At 40.3% G+C, this 21,013-nt stretch overlaps 1 protein-coding gene across 2 annotated transcripts in view; it reads left to right on the plus strand.

The window, feature by feature from the left end:
* The window catches only part of LOC149772517 (guanylate-binding protein 1-like), a 99,192-nt gene extending 80,419 nt beyond the window's left edge, over nt 1-18,773 (plus strand). For both annotated transcript variants that reach the window (XM_089947687.1, XM_089947688.1), the window contains exons 10-12: nt 12,769-12,871; nt 13,079-13,392; nt 17,791-18,773. In XM_089947687.1, coding sequence (XP_089803813.1) covers nt 12,769-12,871; nt 13,079-13,392; nt 17,791-17,937 — 564 coding nt within the window. In that variant the 3' untranslated portion in view covers nt 17,938-18,773. The remainder of the gene's footprint in view (nt 1-12,768; nt 12,872-13,078; nt 13,393-17,790) is intronic.
* Nucleotides 18,774-21,013: the final 2,240 nt, after the last annotated feature.

Here is a 21,013-nt window from a genome sequence, read left to right on the forward strand (position 1 = left end):
TGATGATGATGGACCAGACGTTCGTAATTTTGGTTAGTTCGAGATTCACTTACTGCAACGTATTGAGGAAGACGAGTTAAAGGATTACCAACATTTGTTACATGGAATCTGCTTAGAGAAAGACGAAACATCTAGACAAACTCTGACGTTTCAGTTACAGTATGTAACATTTAAATTCCCTACTGGAGAACGAACATGTTTGGTTAGAAATTACCTTTATGGCTTCCGAAACAAAGACACTATAAAATCAAGTTGCCATGCCACGGATTATGTCACATATCATTCAACAGATTCCGTGGAAGGTACTCAATGACCATATTCAAACCGTGGATCATTACCATCAATTATTACAAGAATTTTATCCATTCAATTTGGGACGACAAGGGGTGTGTGTCTTAGTGACTTGTTTTCTGGGATTTCGTTTACCAGCCGATTCTTTGTGGACTCTTTACGATCAGTAAATACCACCTCAATGGCCTTAAATGGTCACGAAAAACTCCTTTTGCTCAAAGCCTTGCGTTTTCATCTGGATGCTTCTCGACCTCAACAGGAAAAAAAGATTCGTCAACTTTTAGCTACCCAAGACGTGTATGACGATGTGTGTGTAGCTTGTGACTTACATCCCCATTGGACAGATGTCCGTGCCTGGAAAGAATGGGGTTTTGAGGCTTGGACCCAAGAAGTGGCCCAGTATGCACGAGAGTTGTTCAAGGAAAAAAGTTACTTTTCAACCCGTGTTAGTGACGGTGCCAGAAGAACCCGTCACCCAGGACAGGACTGCCGTGGACAGGCCTGAAAGACCCTTTCGGGAGGACACTTGTGTGACCTTACCCCCTACTATAGAACTGGTTAGAACATTACCCAAAACATGTTGTTGTACAGACACTTGTTTTTATTCCACGTTCGTAGTTATCATGTGCCTTTTATCCTTGTACTTAAGCCTTTGGCTTTTATGTATTTTTGTCTTTCGTATTCATGTTTGAAAAAAAACATTCAATAAACGTGTTCTGAAAAAGTATATAAACTCTTGTCTTGTTTGTTTTTCGTGTCACAAGTGACATTTCTCACACAATGGCTACCTCTGCTGTCTCTGCTCCCTCTTCCTCTACTGTCAAAGTCATCGACGAACACTTAGATCGTGCCAGTTGGGAGGCTTTGTATCTCCGCCATCCCTTTAACATGCTCATTGCTGGACCTAGCGGTTCAGGCAAAACCGAATTCGTCAAACGTTTGATCGAACATAAACATCATTTGATCGATCGATCCCCTCAACGAATCGTGTGGTGTTACAAAGAGTGGCAATCGGCGTACAGCCTCTTGCGAGAAAGTCAAGGCGATTCCATCGTGTTTGTGGAAGGCATTCCTAAAGAAGACGACGGCATCGTCTCTGACTCCCGTCAAACCCATTTGGTCATTTTTGACGACATGTTAGGAGAAGACGAAGAAGAAATTAAATTGTGGTTCACGCGCAAAGGGCATCACCGTAATGCCAGTGTCGTTTACATCACCCAAAATTTGTTTCAACAAAGTAAAGCCCATCGCACCATCAGTCTCAATGCGCATTACGTGGTCTTGTTTAAAAGCCCTCGAGATAAATCGCAAGTGCAAGTCTTATCCAAACAGTTAGGAACGCCTTGGCTGACTCAGGCGTACGACGATGCCACTCAAACGCCACACGCCTATTTACTCGTCGATTTGAAACCTACGACCCCCGAGGATTTGCGATTTCGTACCCACTTGTTTCATCACTGGTGCCAAGACGGAGGGCCTGTCCTGTACACGTCTCCGACCTCGACTTCATTTCACTCCCCATAAAAAAATCTATAAAAACCTCAGACCCTTTTTCGTCTGTCTCACACAGTGTGAACATGACGTCCCTTCAGTCGCATCTTCCCGTCAAATTGATTCGTGCCTTGTATGGCATCAGTCGAGAAAAAAATCCACAAACACGAGCTCGTGTCTTAGAAGCTAGTCTCAAAGAAGTCTTACGATGGTTCACGGTGACGGCACGTCAATTACTCCAAGGGATCATTCAGATTCCTCATCAAACCAAACGCTTTTTCGATCGAAACAAAGTCGCTTTGGTCCAACTGGCTGATCCCCGCATCGACACTCAAACCAAAAAACAAATCATTTTGAAACCTGGAGGGAGCGGTACTCTAGGAGGGGTCATCATTCGCTCTCTCTTAAGATGGGATCCTAATGCCCCCAAAGTTATCCCCAAGACAAAAGTCCAACGAAGCCCCAAGAAGAAAAAGAAAAAGACCAGGTCCCCAAGGAGAACTTCTCCAGTGGCAGGACCCTCCTCTGACCAGACACCACCACCACCCCGGAAAAAGAAAAGAAGCCCCCAGAAAAAGAAACAGAGAAAAAGTCCCCAGAAAAAGAAAAGTCCACAGAAGAAAACTAGTCGCAAGAGAGGCACTTCGGCCAGGACGCAACCTTACACTCGCAAACCACGATCTGCCACAGCGGTGACTGCGTCTCCAGCAGCCTCACGTTTATCCACTTCTCCGTTAATGACACCCAGAACTGAAGAGTACTTGGAGACGTTGATCACACCAAGAACTTCTCCGTTGATGACCCCCAAAAGAACTTCCCCAGTGGCAGGACCCTCCAATTTAGCGGCAGTGGCTGCTGCTCACAAAGTACCTTCTCCCAAAATCAAAGTCCATAAAAGATCGGGCATGTTACAAAGTTTACTGGATTTGTCCAAGCAAGAACTGGCTCGATTTAGTCCGTTACGTACCCCTGCACGACGTGTCATGCCTGTCCTCAAACTGATACGACGTAAAGACAATCAGTGGCGACGCCTTCCAGTATAAAAAAGGCCTGTGACCAAGTAGGGGTATCAGTGAACTTGTAAAAGATGTCACCTCCAAGAAGCCAAAAAAGAAAGAGACAAAGGCAGACGCGTCATCCGACAAAGCGCTTAGCCAAGCATCGACATTACCCTAAGAAAAGACACAGTCGTTCCAAGAAAAAGAGGCGTCAACAAAGGGGAGGATTCCTTGGCGATTTTGGGAAAAACATTGTCACCTTTATGAAAAAGCGATAGTCCCAAAAAAGATAAAAGGGTGTGTGTTAAGTCATCGACGTTAGTGTCTGTTTGGTGAATGTCCCGGAACCCACAAGCAAAGATGTCACCCTCCAGAAAACCCCAAGGAAAGAAAAGGAAAGGATTGCCTCCACGTTTAGTCAAACATGGGGACATGTTATCTGTCCTGTCCAAAGCTTCTCCACCCCTACGAAAATAACTCATTCAAACGGCCTCCAAAGAGGTCATCGAAACCGTGTGCGAATGTTGTTTGAACGTTTTGAAAGGCACGATCCCTTTGTCCAAACACCAGAAACAATGCTTAGGCAAACATCGTCACGTTCTTCGGAAAATGGTTCAAAAGAAAATTCCCATTCGTCAAAAAAAGAAGATGTTAGTGCAACGTGGAGGCATTTTACCTCTCTTGTTAGGCCCCATACTGAAAGGAGTCTTGGGAACCATGTTGGGAGGACTGGTGGGAGCAAGATAAAAAGGCCCTCGGAAGTCCCAAGATCTCAGAATCGACCCCTGACAATCCCATGGAAGGACGAAAACTAGCTTTAGTGCCTTACAAACGATGGATGGAATACCATCGGTGGCAAGAACAACGCACCCGCATTTACCTCCCAATCCCAATTTGAGCGAGATGTCCCAGTTACAACACGAATTGCAGTCCTTGATGGATCGCCAAGATTTGTCCGAAACAGAAAAATCGCAAAAGTACGGTCAACTCTTGCAGCGACTGCAACTCTTTCAGCAGAAAGCTTTAGACGAAACAGCTTTACCCACTCTGAAAGATTTTAAGACCTTGATGAAAAGTCCAGCACCATCATCATTACCACCACCACTACTACCATCCCCTGGGGTCACCAGAGATGCTACCCCACGAAGGCCTGAGGAAGAAGAGATGCGAGAAGTGTTTCAAACACCGTCCGCAGCTCCCATTTCGAGTAAGATTGCAGCATCCTTGTTGACCCCGTCCCCCACACCCCAACGAGAAGAAATGAAAGCTTGGGTTAAAAAGATGATGTCCACTCCTCCGTCAACAGAAATGAAAAAGAAAGAAGGGAAACCAGAAGTGAAAAAATAAAAGAAAACCAAAGCCATTCCATTGCCACCTCACCACCACCACTACCTTCGACTTCTACTCCCGTAGCCCATCGGACACGTAAATCCGTTTCTAAACCACCCTTTCGTCCCACCCAAAGTAGCATCACCGAAGAGTGGGTGACTTATTAACACACAAAAAATGGAAAAAGTCTTAGCCAGCATTTACTACGATCCCTCCCATCCTGCAGGTTACGCAGGAGTTCAAAAATTGTATTGTGCTGCCAAAACTCGACTGAAAAGTCTCCGTTTACCTCAAGTGCAACGATGGTTACAAGAACAAGCTACCTACACTTTACACAAACCCATTCGACGCAAGTTTGCCAGAAGTCGCACCCGAGTGGAAGGCATCGATCATCAATGGCAAGCCGATTTAGCCGATGTCTCTCATTTGGCCAGCTACAATCGTGGCTACAAATATTTGTTTTGTGTCATCGACGTCTTTTCTAAATTTGCTTGGGTCGGCACGACTTGACTTCCAAATCGAGCAGCGAGTTAGTGCGAGCCCTGCAACGGGTGTTGAAACAAAGCGGTCGTCACCCTCTTCGATGGCAAACGGACAAAGGCACCGAATTTCTGAAACAAGCTTTCCAAAAAGATTTAAAGAAACGTGACATTCATTTTTTTACCACCGAGAATACCGAAACCAAAGCCAGCATCGTGGAACGTTTTCAACGCACTTTGAAAGAACGCATGTGGAAATATTTTACCCATCACCACACTCTGAAGTACATCGACATCTTACCGCACCTGGTGCAAGCGTACAACCAATCTTACCATCGAAGGATCGGACGTGCCCCGCAAGACGTGACTCCCGACAACGAAGTGCTGGTGTTCGAGCGTCTGTTTGGTACGTCCCCGACGAGGGAGAAAGTGGAGAGTTGGCCGTAGGAGATTGGGTGCGCATTGGCAAAACCAAACGCACTTTCGACAAAGGTTACTTACCTAACTGGACGACCGAACTGTTTCGCGTCACTGGACGAGTGCATGGCCGTCATCCTGCCGTCTATAAATTGGAAGACATGAACGGAGAAGTGCTCAAAGGAACGTTTTATTTGCCCGAGTTACAAGGTGTCACCAAAAAAGAAGACGACGTGTACGACATCGAAAGCATTCTCGAACGCAGAACCCGTAAAGTGGGCAAACGACGTGTCAAAGAAGTCAAAGTACGTTGGAAAGGATATCCACCCAGTTTTGATTCTTGGATCGACGCTTCGCAAATCATCGACTATAAAAATAAGTGACCATCATGCCCTTTCACACATCAGACGCAGCTACGTCGACCACTCCTTCTTCACCCAGTTCTTCTGTGCAAGATTTACAAAAACAACCCTTGTGGGTGTGGTGTGGAGAACGTGTGCCTAAAACGCAAATCGTCTTTTTCTGCCAAATCTTCGTGGTGTATTGTGTCATCGGGGCAGCCATCGCCAATTTGAGTTTGCAACAAGGAGACAAACAATTGTGGACCATTTTATTGAGCAGTTGCATCGGTTACCTGCTTCCCAATCCCTCCCTGAAATTCTCCTCGAACGGGAACCTTGTGTCTAGTGCCAGTGTCAGTCACCACTCCAACCACAATCAGAACCCCATTTTGGGCGGAGACACGCCTCTGACGTCCAGTAATATCCCCTCGGACAGCCACAGAACTCTGGAATTATGAGTCACCAAAACCAATTTTACTTAACCTTACCCAGTGACAGTTCCATGGAGGTGTTTCCCAACAACACGTTGTGCTGTTACACGGCCAAATTACCTCAGGCCATCCCCTTAGATCACGAAACCCATTGGGAAGTGGCTTTAGTAGAAATGATTCACCCGACCCAAGTCCTCAATGTCCTTCCCAATCAAAATTTTTTTCATGTGGAAGTTCATGACGAGCAATTACAACAGGAGTTGGATAAGAGAACCACCATACCTGACATTAAAACCTATAATGACAAAACTAAAACCACGACCTACCACTTGTCCATTCTCCCAGGCTATTATTTTAGTGGTCATCATTTGGTCAGCGCCATAGCCTCCAGGTTTAATGGCGTGTTTGGGAAAGCTTTTGAGATTGTCAAGAACAAAAGTGTCACCATGGAGTACCACAAAGTAGCTCGTCGTTTCTTGATGAAATTTGAGCGGAGTAAAATCGTGACCATTGTATTTTGTCCTGAATTGTTTGTCATGTTGGGCGGTGACATGGAGCTGAGGAAGAAAGTAGAACAAAAACCCGAATCATCAGGCATTTCTGACAACGAGACTTTTGCCAAGTTTTTTCGTACCCCGGTAGAACTGAACCAAGGACTGAATTTGATCTTTGTGTACTCCGATGTGGTGGAGTACAATGTGGTGGGACACACCTCCCTGCCGTTACTGCGTGTCATTCCTTTCAAAGTGGATTCTGCCACGAACGCTGACGAGGAAGGTGGAAACACTTACCACGTTCACCGCGAATTTGTCCATCCTCACTATTTACCGGTCAGCAAGTCGTATTTAGACACGGTCAACATTACTATAAAAGGAGATTTGGGACAAAATATTCCATTCACCAAAGGAAAAGTCACGGTGAAACTCCATTCTCGAAAACGGTTCTCTCACGACTCGTAAGTCATGTATCCAGTGTACCGAGGGGTTGCACGACAGCGAGGACACGGTTAAGGAGACATGTTAAAATCGGCCTTTCGTTCGGTGGCCCCGGTGTTGAAACCGATGGTGACACGCGGATTGCACGCCTTGAAAGATGCGGCACTGACGCAAGGCAAAGAATTTCTCCAAAATGTCATCATCGACAAACAAAACCCTAAAGAAGCCTTCATGAGGGCTGGCAAAAATGTCTTGCTGCAAACGGGCAAAGACATTTTAGGCCGACGGGACACACCTATAAATGCCCTGCACGCTACCGAGTCAGGCATTCAGCAAGGACAAGGCAGAAAGAGACGACGACGAAGAAAACACCCTTTCACCAGACTTCAAGCTAGAAAGGCCAAGAAAAGAAAAACCGTTCGAGACTTAGACGTTCTCGATTATTGAAACACAGAAAAAAATGATGCACCGAGAGTCATGTGCTTGTTCCAAGACGGAACTGGATATGTTTGCCATGCCCCCCACGATGATCACCATGCAAGAATCCCAGTGGGTGGAATTTCACCCGGTCTCCTCATTAACCGATTCCGCTCCCATCGAGTTTGAAATCAAAGGACAGCCCGAAGATTACATCGATCTGAATAGCAGTTACCTATACTTAAAAGTGAAAGTGATCGAACCACCCAACGCTGACCTAGCCGATGATGATGTAGTAGCTCCCGTCAATAACTTCATGCATTCCTTGTTTAGCGGAGTGGACTTGTACTTGAATAACAAACTGGTCAGCAGCAGCATGGATACTTACCCTTATCGAGCCTACCTGGAAAATATCTTGACGTACGGAAAAGAAGCCAAGAACACTCACCTGGATGCTTGTGTGGTATGGAAACCTGACCAAGCGACTAGGTTCAACAGCATTACAGTTGCTGGGGATGCTCAAAATTTATCGGGATTTGTAGAACGACGAACGAAAATTGCTAGAAGTCGTGTTTTAGAACTAACGGATCGCTTGCATCTAGACATGTGGTTGCAAGAAAAGTATTTGATGAACGGGGTGGATATCCGCTTGAGACTAAACCGCAGCAGTGCCGCTTTCCATTTGATGGCTGCTCATGATGCCACTTACAAAACCATCATCCAAGAAGCCAGACTCTACGTGCGACGTGTGGAAGTGTTGCCTAAAGTAGGTAACGACATCAGTCAGACGTTGAGCAGAACGACCGCCAAGTATCCGATACGTCGCGTAGAAGTGAAAACCTTCACCATTCCTGCTGGACAGCGATCCATGATCGAAGATCATCTGTTCCAAGGACAGTTACCCAAACGTTTGATTGTTGGTATCGTCAAGAATTCAGCTTTCAATGGAGCCTACAACGAAAATCCTTTCAACTTTCATCATTACAATGTGTCCAAAATCGAAGTCAGTCGCGATGGCAGGACCTTGTGTACCCGACCTTTCGAGCCTAACTTTGGTGCAGCAGCGAAGAATTATTTGAGATCGTACTTGTCCCTGTACGAAGCTACCGGACAGTTAGGAACCAACACTAGTCACGGCATTACGTACGACGATTATGCAGGAGGCTATGCTTTGTGGGCTTTCGATTTCACTCCAGACCAAGGCAGCGACGAAGGACATTTCCACCCTATAAAATCTGGCCAGATTCGTGTGGAAATTCAGTTTGCGAGTCCACTACCCCCAGAGAACACAGTGAACGTCATCCTGTATGCAGAATTCGATAATACCATAGAAATCAACAGTTTGAGAGAAGTCATTCTAGATTACTTGAAGTCATGGAAGACTGTTATCCCTCTTTACCTATTGGAGAAACTTTAGACATGGAATCTGAGGAGACCGTGGAAAAAGAAGAAGTGATCATGATGAAGTCAAGATGGCCAGAACAAGAAGCCCATTTAGTCTCCTGTTTTGCCAAACACTTGGTGGAAAAAATGACGGAATTGATCAAGAAAAATTGCTATGGATGTCAAAACGATCATCCCAGTCAAATTCAACACGATAAATGCCTGATGTTGAGTCAAGAAGAAAAATTGGACGAGTATCTGGACGAAGCTTGGAGTCTCATCTCGAACAAAGACGTGTTGCCTCAGTGGTATAAAGACTTGCGTGAACATTCTTGTCCACCATTAACCACTCAAGAGATCCATCGTATCGAAGCTCTCCTGAATCAGAGTGAGGAAACAGAACGAATAACCGTTTATTCGTCAGACATTTTCAAGCAAAAAGTCAGGATCGAATTGACAACTTATTATTACCTGTGAAGAAAAATACCACACAAATGGATACCTGGGAATTTTATTACCTTTTGAACCACAGTTCGCATACGGCTTCTTGGAATCCTGTCGTCTGTGCTAAAGATGAACTCCCTCATCGCAAACCTAAAGACCATCAAGCTTACGTGATCAACACGGACGACAGACATCTCCCAGGAACCCACTGGGTAGCCGTCTACTTTCCTCAAGAGGGATGTGTGGAATATTTCGATTCGTACGGATTGCCCCCTTTGGAAGACGATATCATCGACTTTATGAGAAGAAATGCTCAGACTACCCGATTCAATAACGTGAAATTACAAGGCACAGATTCCTTGGTGTGCGGACAGTACTGTGTGTATTTTCTGCATCATCGCAGCCTGGGCTATTCCTTAGAACATTTAGTGACTCATTTTGATCCTCGTTCTTCTTCTAGAAATGATGTGAAAGTAGATCGATGGTTTTGTGACCATTATGCTTATCTTTTGTCTCAAGCTAGGAAACGTAGTGTCCATCAATGGCCTAATGATTTCCAACAGTGGAAATCACAATTTCATTCACAACGTTGTCAGCCCTGTTTAAAGTAGATTGACAATTGAGAAAAAAAATGTTTGTGATTTGAAAAAATTGTTTGATGTTATAGTGTTGGATTATTGTTAAAAATGTTAGAGTTGTTGTTTAGTGTTAAGTGATTTTTGAATAAAAAATGTTGTGTTTTGAAAAAAATGCCTTTGTCTTTTGTTTAACTATAAGAATGTTGGATTGATGCTCTTTCATTTCTTACTATCCCTCTCATGACACTCACTGAACGTTACAACTCGAAAACTGTGTGGGGGATGTTTTCCTTCACGTCCGCGCTTTGACTTTAAGAACCGGGGTCTGTTTCCAGTCTAACCATCCATTGTCGACTCATCCTCCTACGAAGATGTGCTCCAAACTAGCTAAGCTCAACGAAGCCTACGTGAATTTGCATAGGGTCAGACACAGTCTGATACCGAAGCCAGAAGAAATATAGAATGTGAGAATGTTAAAAATCACTGAAGACCTGATAGAAGAACTCTTCAGAGAAGAAATGAACAGGGAAAAAGAAGAATGGACAGAGAAGTACAGACTTCAGAGACAGCAGCAACAGCAGCAACAACAGCAACAACAACAACAACAGCAGCAGCAACCTGAACCTGACAGAGGCTTTGTCGATTGCCGTATCGACACCAAAGAGTTCTTCTTCTCTTTCTGAAGAAGCAGACCTATCGTCAGAAAGTCAATCCTCAGAGGACATCGCATTCTTAGAAACTAAAAAAGAATGCCATAGCAAACAAAAAAACAGCCCTTTTCAGGGCTACCCAATACTCTAGAAAAGAAATAGCTATCCATTTGCCAATGTGTGTAGGTAGAGTATTGTGAAAATAAACACTAACTCTTTTTTAAAAAATGTGAGGGTATGTGATTGTGTGTTTGTGTTTGTAAGTGCTCAATTATGTTGGTATGGATAGTAGATTAAAATGATGTCTTTTTTGGTGTTTGAGGTGTATATTTGGGGTTAGATTGGATTGCTTTGCGTATGTGGATAGTCTATTGAAGTGATTTATAAAAAATTTTAAAATAGTGATGGGTAGCATAAAAAAGTGAGTGAGTGTTTCTTTTAGGTCCGCGCGTTGATGGGTTATGATCTAGGTAAGATCAATTTTATGTTTTAGGGGGATGTTTTCCTTCATGTCCGCGCTTTCACTATAAATTGAAACTCGTTCGGCAGTCCAGCCACCCTTGTTGATTGATCAACACCAAAAATGAACACGAGACTGGAGAAACTGTTGGAACTTCATGTGCATCTGGAATATGCCAGGCGCATATTAAATGAATTGGCCGCGGAAGCTATTGTGGAGGAGGGAAGGATAAGAGAGGAGGAGGAAAGAAGAAACAAAGAAGAGGAGGAGAGAAGATATAAAGAATAAGAGGAAAGAAGATACAAAGAGGAGGAGAGAAGATACAAAGAAGAGGAGGAGGAGGAAAAGGAGAGAAGAAGAAATTTCAGAATCCCAGAAACCGAAAATTGGGATTCTGAAACCACATATCCTGCCTCTGCTCTCTCCCCTCAAAAGGTAAAAAGTAACTGGGGGATAAGATGTGTATGTGGCGCCAGGCCTGGAAGGTGCCACCATTAACCAGGTGTCCATGAAGTTAAAAAAAACCCAGCCCTTTTCAGGGCTACCCAATACTCTAGAAAAGAAATAACTATTAATTTGCCAGTGTGTGTAGGTAGAGTAGTGTGAATATAAACACTAACTCTTTTTTAAAAAAATGTGAGTGTATGTGTTGGTGTGTTAGTGTTTGTAAGAGCTCAGGTATGTTTGTGTGAATAGTAGATTATGGGTTTATTTATTGTTTCTTAGCGTATGTGGAGAGTATAGTTTTGGTTTTTATTATATGAAATGAGAAAGTAGGGGATGTTTTCCTTCACGTCCGCGCGTTGTTGGGTCATGATCTAGGTAAGATCAATTTTATGTTTTCAGGGGATGTTTTCCTTCACGTACGCGCTTTCACTATAAGAACCCACAGTATTCGTCGTTCAAACCATTCTGCAAAGAAGATGGCTTCTAACCAAATTGACAAAATGCAAACATTGCAAGACGTTTTAGACAACTTAGGAATGATGGAGCAGATGTTAATAAGACTCGTTGAAGACCACTATTCCTATAGTCCCCATCGTGTAAAGATGGAAATTAATAACTTAAGAAAGGTAAAGGACAAGATAAGTGGTGTCATGAAAGAGATAAAGGAGGAGAAGGAGGATGAAGAGGAAAGAATAAGAATACGCAAATGGAACGAAAAAATTGAAAAAGAAGAAGAAAATGAGAAGAGGAAGAAAGAAGAGGAAGAAGAGAAGAAAAAAGAAGAGCAGGAGAAAAAAAAAGAAAGAAAAGAAGAGAAAGAGTGTAGGAGATAAAATAAGAACTTGGTGGAGAAAAAGAAGAAATTAGAAGCAGAAGAAGAAGAAAACCCAAAGGCCCTTTTCAGGGCCAGCCATATTTCTCGAAAAGAGAATGACTTTTCAATTGCCTACCCCTTTTTTATTTTTTATTTTTATTTTTTTAAAAATTCCATGTTCAATTTCCCTTGACGCTATAAAGTCCCACCCTGTTTAATTTCCCTTGACGCTAAACCGTCCCACGATTTTTCTCCATGTTAATTTCCCTTGACGCTAATCTGACCCACGATTTTTCTCCATGTTAAATTTCCATTGACGCTAATCTGACCCACGGGTGTTTTTAATGCCAATTCCCATTGACGCTAATCTATCCCCCTTCACTACTAGTAGATCGTGACCTGAAGCTGACTTGCATAATATGATTAATTAAGACTTCAAATTAATATGACAATTCTAACATGTTATAGCAAATAGCAAATAACTACATATACTTTAATCTTAAAAATGAATAAATTTGGCATGAAAGAAAATAATTTAGTTTTAAGCAAAACCATGATCATTTACACAAGCATTGGGCATAAAGGAACTGTGCATTTTGCAAATTAAATCTGTAACTTTAAGTATATTACATGAGTCATGTTATACATGTGTTCATGCTAAGTGGGCTTTGTGATGAAAAAACAGGAGAACACGGGAAAAAAATTTAAAAGGCGGGCAACCACTTACACTTGCATTTGTCCGGAGCATTTGCCAGAATAGCGTATTGAAATATATGGTCGTAAAGCTTCGAAAGCATATTACCAAAGTGTAATTGAGAGCCTTCATATTTTTTAAAGAGATTTCTTTACTGTTTTTGAGGTAGGCTGAAGATGCTCTAGGGGAATTCCTGAAGGAAAGAGATTCAGAGGCAGAGACCATCCTTGCCAGTGATAAAGCTTTAACAGAAGCCGAACGAATTAGAGCCGGTAAACCTGTTTGTGTTGAAAGTAGTGTTAATATGTAGAGGCACTCATCAATATAATGAATAATTTCAGTTTTACACAACGGGGGTATATGAAAATACTTTCTAAATATAACAGAATTAATGTTCGAAATAAATGCAATGTCTGACCAAGTGCTTCATATCTAACCAAGCCTTTGTCCTTAGTCAAAATTATCTCGATGTGTTTCAGAGGAGGTACGTGCAGCGGAGATCAGTGTGCAAAAAGCGCTTGCAGCAGAAGAGGAGCGAGCTCGACAGGAGCGATTGCAACAAGACCAACTAAAAAGTAACCAGAGGAACTTTGAGCTTTTGCAGAAGAAGATGCTGGATGATAAACAAAAACTAATTGCAGAGAACGAGAGACTTCTGGAACAAAAACTACAAGAGCACAAACGTGCCATGAAGGATGAGATGGAAAAGGTGATACATTCACGGGAACAAGAAATAAGGGAGCTTACAGAACAGATAGAGAGAGACAGGAATGAAAGAAGTCAAATTGAGCAGGTGATGTATCAAAGCCAGTCAAAGTAGAGTAAATGATGTAGAGCTAATGCATATTGAGATAAAAATGACCCGACTTAACAGAAAATGTTTGTCTCTAATAGGAAGAGTTCTACCTCTTACAAGGTCAAGACAGATTACGTCTTTAAGTAAGAATACTTATTTAAGTAAGATAACTTCTGTCGCTTATCTCTTTATTGGAAAAAGTTATTTAACAGCTACAATAATTTATCTCGCATATCACTATGCAAAACGATCATATTTTTGTTAATGGCAAATCACTATGCCAAAGATCATATCTTTTGTTAATGGCAGATAACTGTGCCAAAGATCATATCTTTTGTTAATGGCAAATCACTATAGAAAAGATCATATTTTTTGTTAATGGCAAATCACTATGCCAAATATCATATTTTCTTTTGTTATTTGCAAGAGTATACTGTTTTTTAGTATATGTCAAAAACCAATTTTTATTTCCTTGCCTCATCTGCATTTGTGGAAATGTATGGATTTCAAAATTCAACAAGTTGTTTTAGATTCCATATGAGAGTTTTCTATTATTATTTACGCATTAACTTCTGCTTAAAATCCGCATTTCTAAGGATCATCGGTTTAGATATGAAGCAGTCTGCTTGTACCAAATAATATCTTAATACTTTGCTTGGTACATCTTAATACATTGCTTGGTACATCTTAATACTTTGTTTGGTACATCTTAATACATTACTTGGTACATCTTAATACATTACATGGTACATCTTAATACATTGCTTGGTACATCTTAATACTTTGTTTGGTACATCTTAATACATTACTTGGTACATCTTAATACATTACTTGGTACATTTTAATACACTGCTTGGTACATCTTAATACTTTGCTTGGTACATCTTAATACATTACTTGGTACGTTTTAATACACTGCTTGGTACATCTTAATACATTGCTTGGCATTGCTTGGTACATCTTAATTCATTGCTTGGTACATATTAATACATTGTTTGGTACATCTTAATAGATTGCTTGGTACATCTTAATAAATTACTTGGTACATTTTAATGCACTACTTGTTACATCTTAATACATTACTTGGTGGATCTTAATTCATTGCTTTGTACATCTTAATACATTGCTTGGTACATCTTAATATATTGTTTGGTACATCTTAATTCATTGTTTGGTACATCTTAATACATTACTTGGTACACTTTAATAAACTGCTTGGTACATCTTAATACATTGCTTGGTACATTTTAATATATTGCTTGATGCGTTTTAATACATTGCTTGGTACATCTTAATACATCGCTTGGTACATCGTTTCTTATGATTAAGTCCACTTTTGTAGGTAGTTTTTAAAAAAAAATACTCATAGTGTTGTGTACAGTTTGTATAATCTCGTTTTGCTTATCAAATGATTACAAATCATAATCTCATAATCTAATAAAGTAAGAGGAAAGCCATCAAAGGCCACGACAATTGGTTTGCGGGAACATTCTGTAGATTAAAGTTTGATATATTGTGTGAAGATCATCGTCACCGTCTTCATCAGTATCATCATCACCATCAATAATAATGGTAATAATAATAATAATAATATTAGTAGTAGTAGTAGTAGTAGTAGTAGTAGTATTACTAGTACTACTACTGCTATCGCCTCTGATATTATTATCACTACTACTATAACTACTATTTTTCTGCCATCTTCTTCTCTTTCTCATACTACTACTACTACTACAAGCAGATTAGACTACAATTCCTGACAATGATGAATTCCTGTTGGAACTCTAAAAATATCATCTGTTTACTAAATACACGATATTAGACGTATTGCACGTTAGGTGTGAACAACAAAGGCGGCTAGAGAGGAGAACCGTCACAGCATAATGAGACAAAGACAGAAAGAAAAAAATCGATAAATTTGATTCCGTTAGAATAGAGCCCAGAACAAGAAAAGTATGCACTTGAAAAATGGCAGTCTGAGAGTTAGTTTAATTTACACACAAAAAATTCACACACACACACACACACACACACACACAGATATATAAGAAGGCAAATACAAATTTTGTAGATGTTGCTAATCTTTTATGGATTACACTGATTAATTCTAGGGGTATTTGAAAAGTTCTAAATATTTGGCACAAAATTTTTATTTCGTTGAACCTGTCAATAAATGTAACACCAATCAGCAGACAAAATAAGATTCTATAAATTGGTATACACTTGCACGTGTACATACCAGTAGTTATTTGCATCTGACGTAATATGGGGAAATGACTGATCTAAAATGTTAGAGTGGAACAAATCTGCTACTGTGTAAACTTTAAAACAGGGGTTATCTCAGAATATAGAGTGGAACAAATCTGCTACTGTGTAAAGTAAACTATAAAACAGGGGTTATCTCAGAGTACTGTCAATCTCTTATCAAGACTGACTTTTATAAAGTTTACGGATATAATTCTCCGTCATATACTACATTTATGAGGTCGTTTAATCATTTTAAAGATGGTTGTGAATCCATGGAAGATGAAACATGTTCTGGAAGACCATTCTGTAATTGGTGAGCGGGAAGTAGTTTGCAGTGAAGGAGGCAATTGATGAAGATGCTCGATGTTCATTGGAAGATCTTTCTAGTATCACGAGCATTAATTCGTCACCTGTTTTTAATATTATGAACAATCTTTGAAGCTCATAAATGTTTATATAAGATGGATAACTCATTTGACGGCTGATAAAAAAACATTCCGGTTTTAGTCGCTAAAACTTCTCTTGGTAAATATGAAAAGAGTGACCAGAAACTCTTCAGTGAGATAGTCACCGGTGATTAAATATCAATTTACATTTCAGAACCCAACTCAAGATAAAGTAATAAATTCTGGATTGGAAAAATGAGCAGACACAGTCGGCTGTCGATAGTTGTATGCACTTATTTTTTAATGCTAAATACCTGGTCGTCCAGGTACCTTTACCTGACTCTGCTAGTGTCACTAGATACTTGTATGCCTTCAAAGTGTTGCCAGATGTTGTGGTACATTACTGAACTACTCATCCGTGCACCAGTATCTGAAGTGCCATCAATTCCCTGACAACACACCGGCACATAAATCCGCTGTCGTGACAAATTTCCTGATTGTGCACAACATTCAAACATCCTCCATGCATACCTGCTTTTGCTCCAGGTGGTTTTTGCCTGAATCCCATTATCTATAATTCACTGAAGCTATGCGTATGAACAACATAAGTGAATACAAAATGATGTTAATCAGATCGAGAAATTGTATAGAGGTTTGTGGGGAGTAGTTCGAGGGAATGCACTTACATACTATTCATTAATGAAGAACGTTATTGTGCATTCCACCACTATTTAAAAGTTGATAATTATCCATCTTGTGTCAATAATTAATTAAGTGTAATCAGGTGTTCGACATAATAGTGACGGAGAATTAGGTAATATGCTTTGCAGACAAAAGAGTTTATTCTGTGATTTTTTTTGGGGGGGGTGAGAGGGCTTTCATAAGTTGACAGATTGAGCGTTCGCTCTTCGTTCTACTTCTTATTTTATGTGACAAATCGTGGATCCTGATATTTGTGGTGCATGATGAGCCGGCTGATATTGGTTTACTTGTTGCAGAGGGGATGTTTTAGGCATGGATATATACGGTATAGAGCACACGTTGTCTTTCCGTTGACCAGTCCAAATTCCAATACTTTCACATTTCTTAGATATCTCTACTTCGACGTATTTTGGAGGGACTCCTTGGTTAAATCTTTTATGGTAATTTATTCCTGGGTTAATTTCGGTATTCCATTGCTATTCGACCTTCATATTTGTATTCATGTAGATAGTTATATACGTTATATTCGTAGATTAGAAAACATCTAATTTACAGGTGGACGCGGTGTTCCTTTTTCTCTAGATATTTTCCAATGATGTTATTTCATTCTTTTTTCATACAGGTCACTTTTTGTTGTGCTTTGACTAACTTACCACTGGTTTAACCAGTGATAGTATTCATTGCTTTCTATGTGGGATTGACAACAGGATTTGGTTGAACTTAAACATCTACAGTTCCTTGAAGTTTTGACTAATCAATACTAATATTGCATTTATCTGAATCGTTAGTTCATTGCAATCAGTAACTGAGACTTGCCTTTGAGAAAATAGTTATTGTCCATCAAGCTAAGATCGCAATTTCTTTAACAGCAATTAATTTTCATCTACGTAAAATAATTGTTTCTAAAATAAAAGAATCAATTTTCCAAAACGTAAATTAGGGAAGTACAATTTTAAGTTTCCTCTCCTAGTTTCATAATTCTTTGCTATTTGCCTCAAATTGTGTATATCAAACATGTTGACAGACTCATTTATATTATTTATATATGTTTTCTTTCTTCAAGCGTGACTGCTCTGGGTTTTTTGGCCTCTTGAAAGCTGCAGGAAGTTTCTTGTTTCCTCGATTTTTTTCCTTCGCCGGAGGTATTCCAGCAACAGTAGCATTCTTTGTTGCGGAAGAGGCTGTAACAGGACTTTTAAATAATACATAAAGACAATGCTTATATGTCATGATGTTATAATTCCAAGTGGATTTTAATGTACAATATAAAATATTAAAACAATATCAAGAGATGGAATTCAATTGATTCATTTTGATGAACAACGTAAGCTATGTTTAACATTTGAACGCGGCTTTGGTTTTGTAACAGCTCTTAAATAAATGCATCTTTAGTGTTTTAATAGGAAAATCAATTTCTCTTGCTTGTGAATATTTCTAAAAATCATGACTGATTACAAAGTACAACAAAGCGTGAGAATTAAGGACACCCGTGAGACTTGGCAAGAGAGTGAATAATTATGTGGTGCCTCCATCAGTTATCAGTCGTGCAGAACAAACGATACGAGTCTCTCACTTAGCTTACATATAATTCATGTTACTTTTTAACATTACAGTTTATTGCACATTATAAGCATAATTCACATATCTACATAATTATGATTTTGTTTACATTCAGAATGATTATTTTTTGCAATTTCAAATAATATTCATTTGATTATCTCAGAATTAAATTAGCAGTCAGAAGAATTCTATCAAAATAAACAAGGCAAAGTATTATCAGGTGCATTTTACTTCAGACTAGTATACTTACACTATTCTAAAGTCATGAGTTATTCATTATCCATACATTAAATACTATTCCCGAGTCCTAGTATGCCATGTCATCATCAAAATCGACGGTCCATCTTTTGCTAACAGGTCTACTATAATTATCAGCAGAATTCAATTTTTTGTATGATGATATGCACAGCAGATTGTTATGGTGTGCTGTATTTTTGCCACTGTAAATTACAGATATGGATTAATAAATATTATATATTATTCTGAAAGGAATATAGTTTGTACTCTGTATTTCGATGCATGTAAAACTGCTTGCCCACTAACAGGAGCCAGTTAACCCAGGATTAGTGAATGGGGATACCCTAGGGACAATGGGACTTTAATGATAAACTAGGGGGTTTGTACCCTGGGGACAATGCGAATTTAACTTGGGGAATGTTAACATGGGTGGGACTATAAAAGGACAAAAAGTATTGGGACTGTCTAGAGACAATAGGAAAGGAACAGGTTAGGTGATGTCACGGTACTAACGATTAATACTGACGATTAGCAACAATGTAGCATGGGGCAGACCTCAGTCGGAGCAAACAGCGGGGAAAAAAACTAGAACGCTTGGCGGGAACGAGACTGGCGTGACAGAGACCGAGTTAACACAGACAATAGACATTATACAAACAACTATACAACTAACTGAACAAAAAATTAGGCAAGAAAGCAAATCTTTTCGAGGCATATGAGTGTCATTGAAAAGGGCCTTTGGGTTTATGTTAACATCATTCCATTAACACAGAGGGCATAGCATAGGTCTTCTTCTCTTCCTCAAACTTCTTCTGACTGCTGGTTCGTAGATTAGAACTCGCTTCAAACAGCCTTGTCTCTCCATATACATTCTTCTTTTCCAAACGCTCGTATGGGTAAGTCCGTATGGAACCGTATTGACGATACGAGAGTAGATGATTCTACGTTTGTCCACATCATGTGACAAGAAGAGGTGAAGGGAATGCAGTGAATGGGGTTATTTATAGTCGAAGAGTGGATCAAAACGGATTGAGTTTATTCACCAATCCAAACACGCGTTACAAAATTCAGTCACAACACGGAGTCGGTCTTCCAATCTGAAGAGAGTGGTCTGAGACGCCACATTCCTTATAATAGATGTGCTAGCACATGTGCGCAGTCAATCCATGCGACAGAAATTTCAAACATGACAGAAACTAAGAAGACAATGAATTGAGGTGCACCGGCTGTAGAGACAAGAAGCGATGGCATAGCGGCTACCAAAGTCAACACAGGCCTACTTCCAGAAGAAGCCGATTTTAATAGGGATTTGGTCGATTTTCTTTCTTCGTCGCGAGAATTTGTTCCAGTACCAGTACCTACGCCACCTTCTACTTCACCACACGTCGAGGATTTTAAACAGAGACAGAAAGAAGAATTGGAGAAATGTTTACAAGAGCTGATAGATGAGTAGTAAATGGGGGCACCCTAGCGTCAAGGGGAATTAGCATTACAAGACCCCTTGGGCAACTCTAGCGTCAAGGGAAAATTAACATGGAGAAAAATCGTGGGTCAGATTAGCGTCAAGGGAAATTAACATGGGAATAAATCGTGGGACTGTCTAGCGTCAAGGGGAATTGAACATGGGGAAAAATCGTGGGACTGTCTAGCGTCAAGGGGAATTTAACATATGGAAATTGAACATGGTGGGTCTGTATAGCGTCAAGGGGAATTGAACATGTTGGGATTGTCTAGGGACAATGATGGTAGAGTGTCAAACACAACAGAGACAGAAACATACATACACTAGTACAAGCGTGAGATTTATATATAAAGCATTACCAAGACCTGAAATCTTGCTGGGGTGTTCAAAAATTTGCATAATTGTAATGATGCTATAAATAGCTATAATCAAGGAAATGCTCAACGACAAAATGGATGTGACTAAAAGTAACGCTAAAATGACGAAATTGTCCCAGAATTTAAAGGAAAATAAACATATCCCCGAAAATTAAGTTACAATGGTTTAGACTAAAATGGATAAAATTAGAACTACTTACAATATCAACTTCTGTGACGATCATGGATAAATACCTATGTATCTATAATCAGCTGAAATTTCTATGAAATCCCACTATCTATTCATAGCTCCAACTTGTGGGTTATTCCTTTGGAAAATCCCACTATCTTTTTATAGCCTCAGCTTGAGTGACGTTCCTGTTTATGAATTCTAGTATATATGTATAGCTACAAAATGTGGAAATCCCCAAGTCGACATTTATAGTCTCAAAATTTCCAGCGTTAGTGACGTCACTGTACTGAACACTAGGGGATAAATGGCAACAGTGTTGCAAGTGGCTGACCTGAATACGCGCTATTGTAGGTAGGTAGGTAGAGTGTATCTGATAGGGATAAAGTGAGTTTTATAGGGACAAACAGAGACCAATACACACACACACACACACAACATACGCGCGCCGACTCACACACACACACACACACACACACAC

Source organism: Sinohyriopsis cumingii, unplaced genomic scaffold (genome assembly GCF_028554795.1).
Source record: "Sinohyriopsis cumingii isolate HCF-2022 unplaced genomic scaffold, ASM2855479v2 utg001414l, whole genome shotgun sequence".
In the NCBI taxonomy this organism is placed as follows: domain Eukaryota; kingdom Metazoa; phylum Mollusca; class Bivalvia; order Unionida; family Unionidae; genus Sinohyriopsis; species Sinohyriopsis cumingii.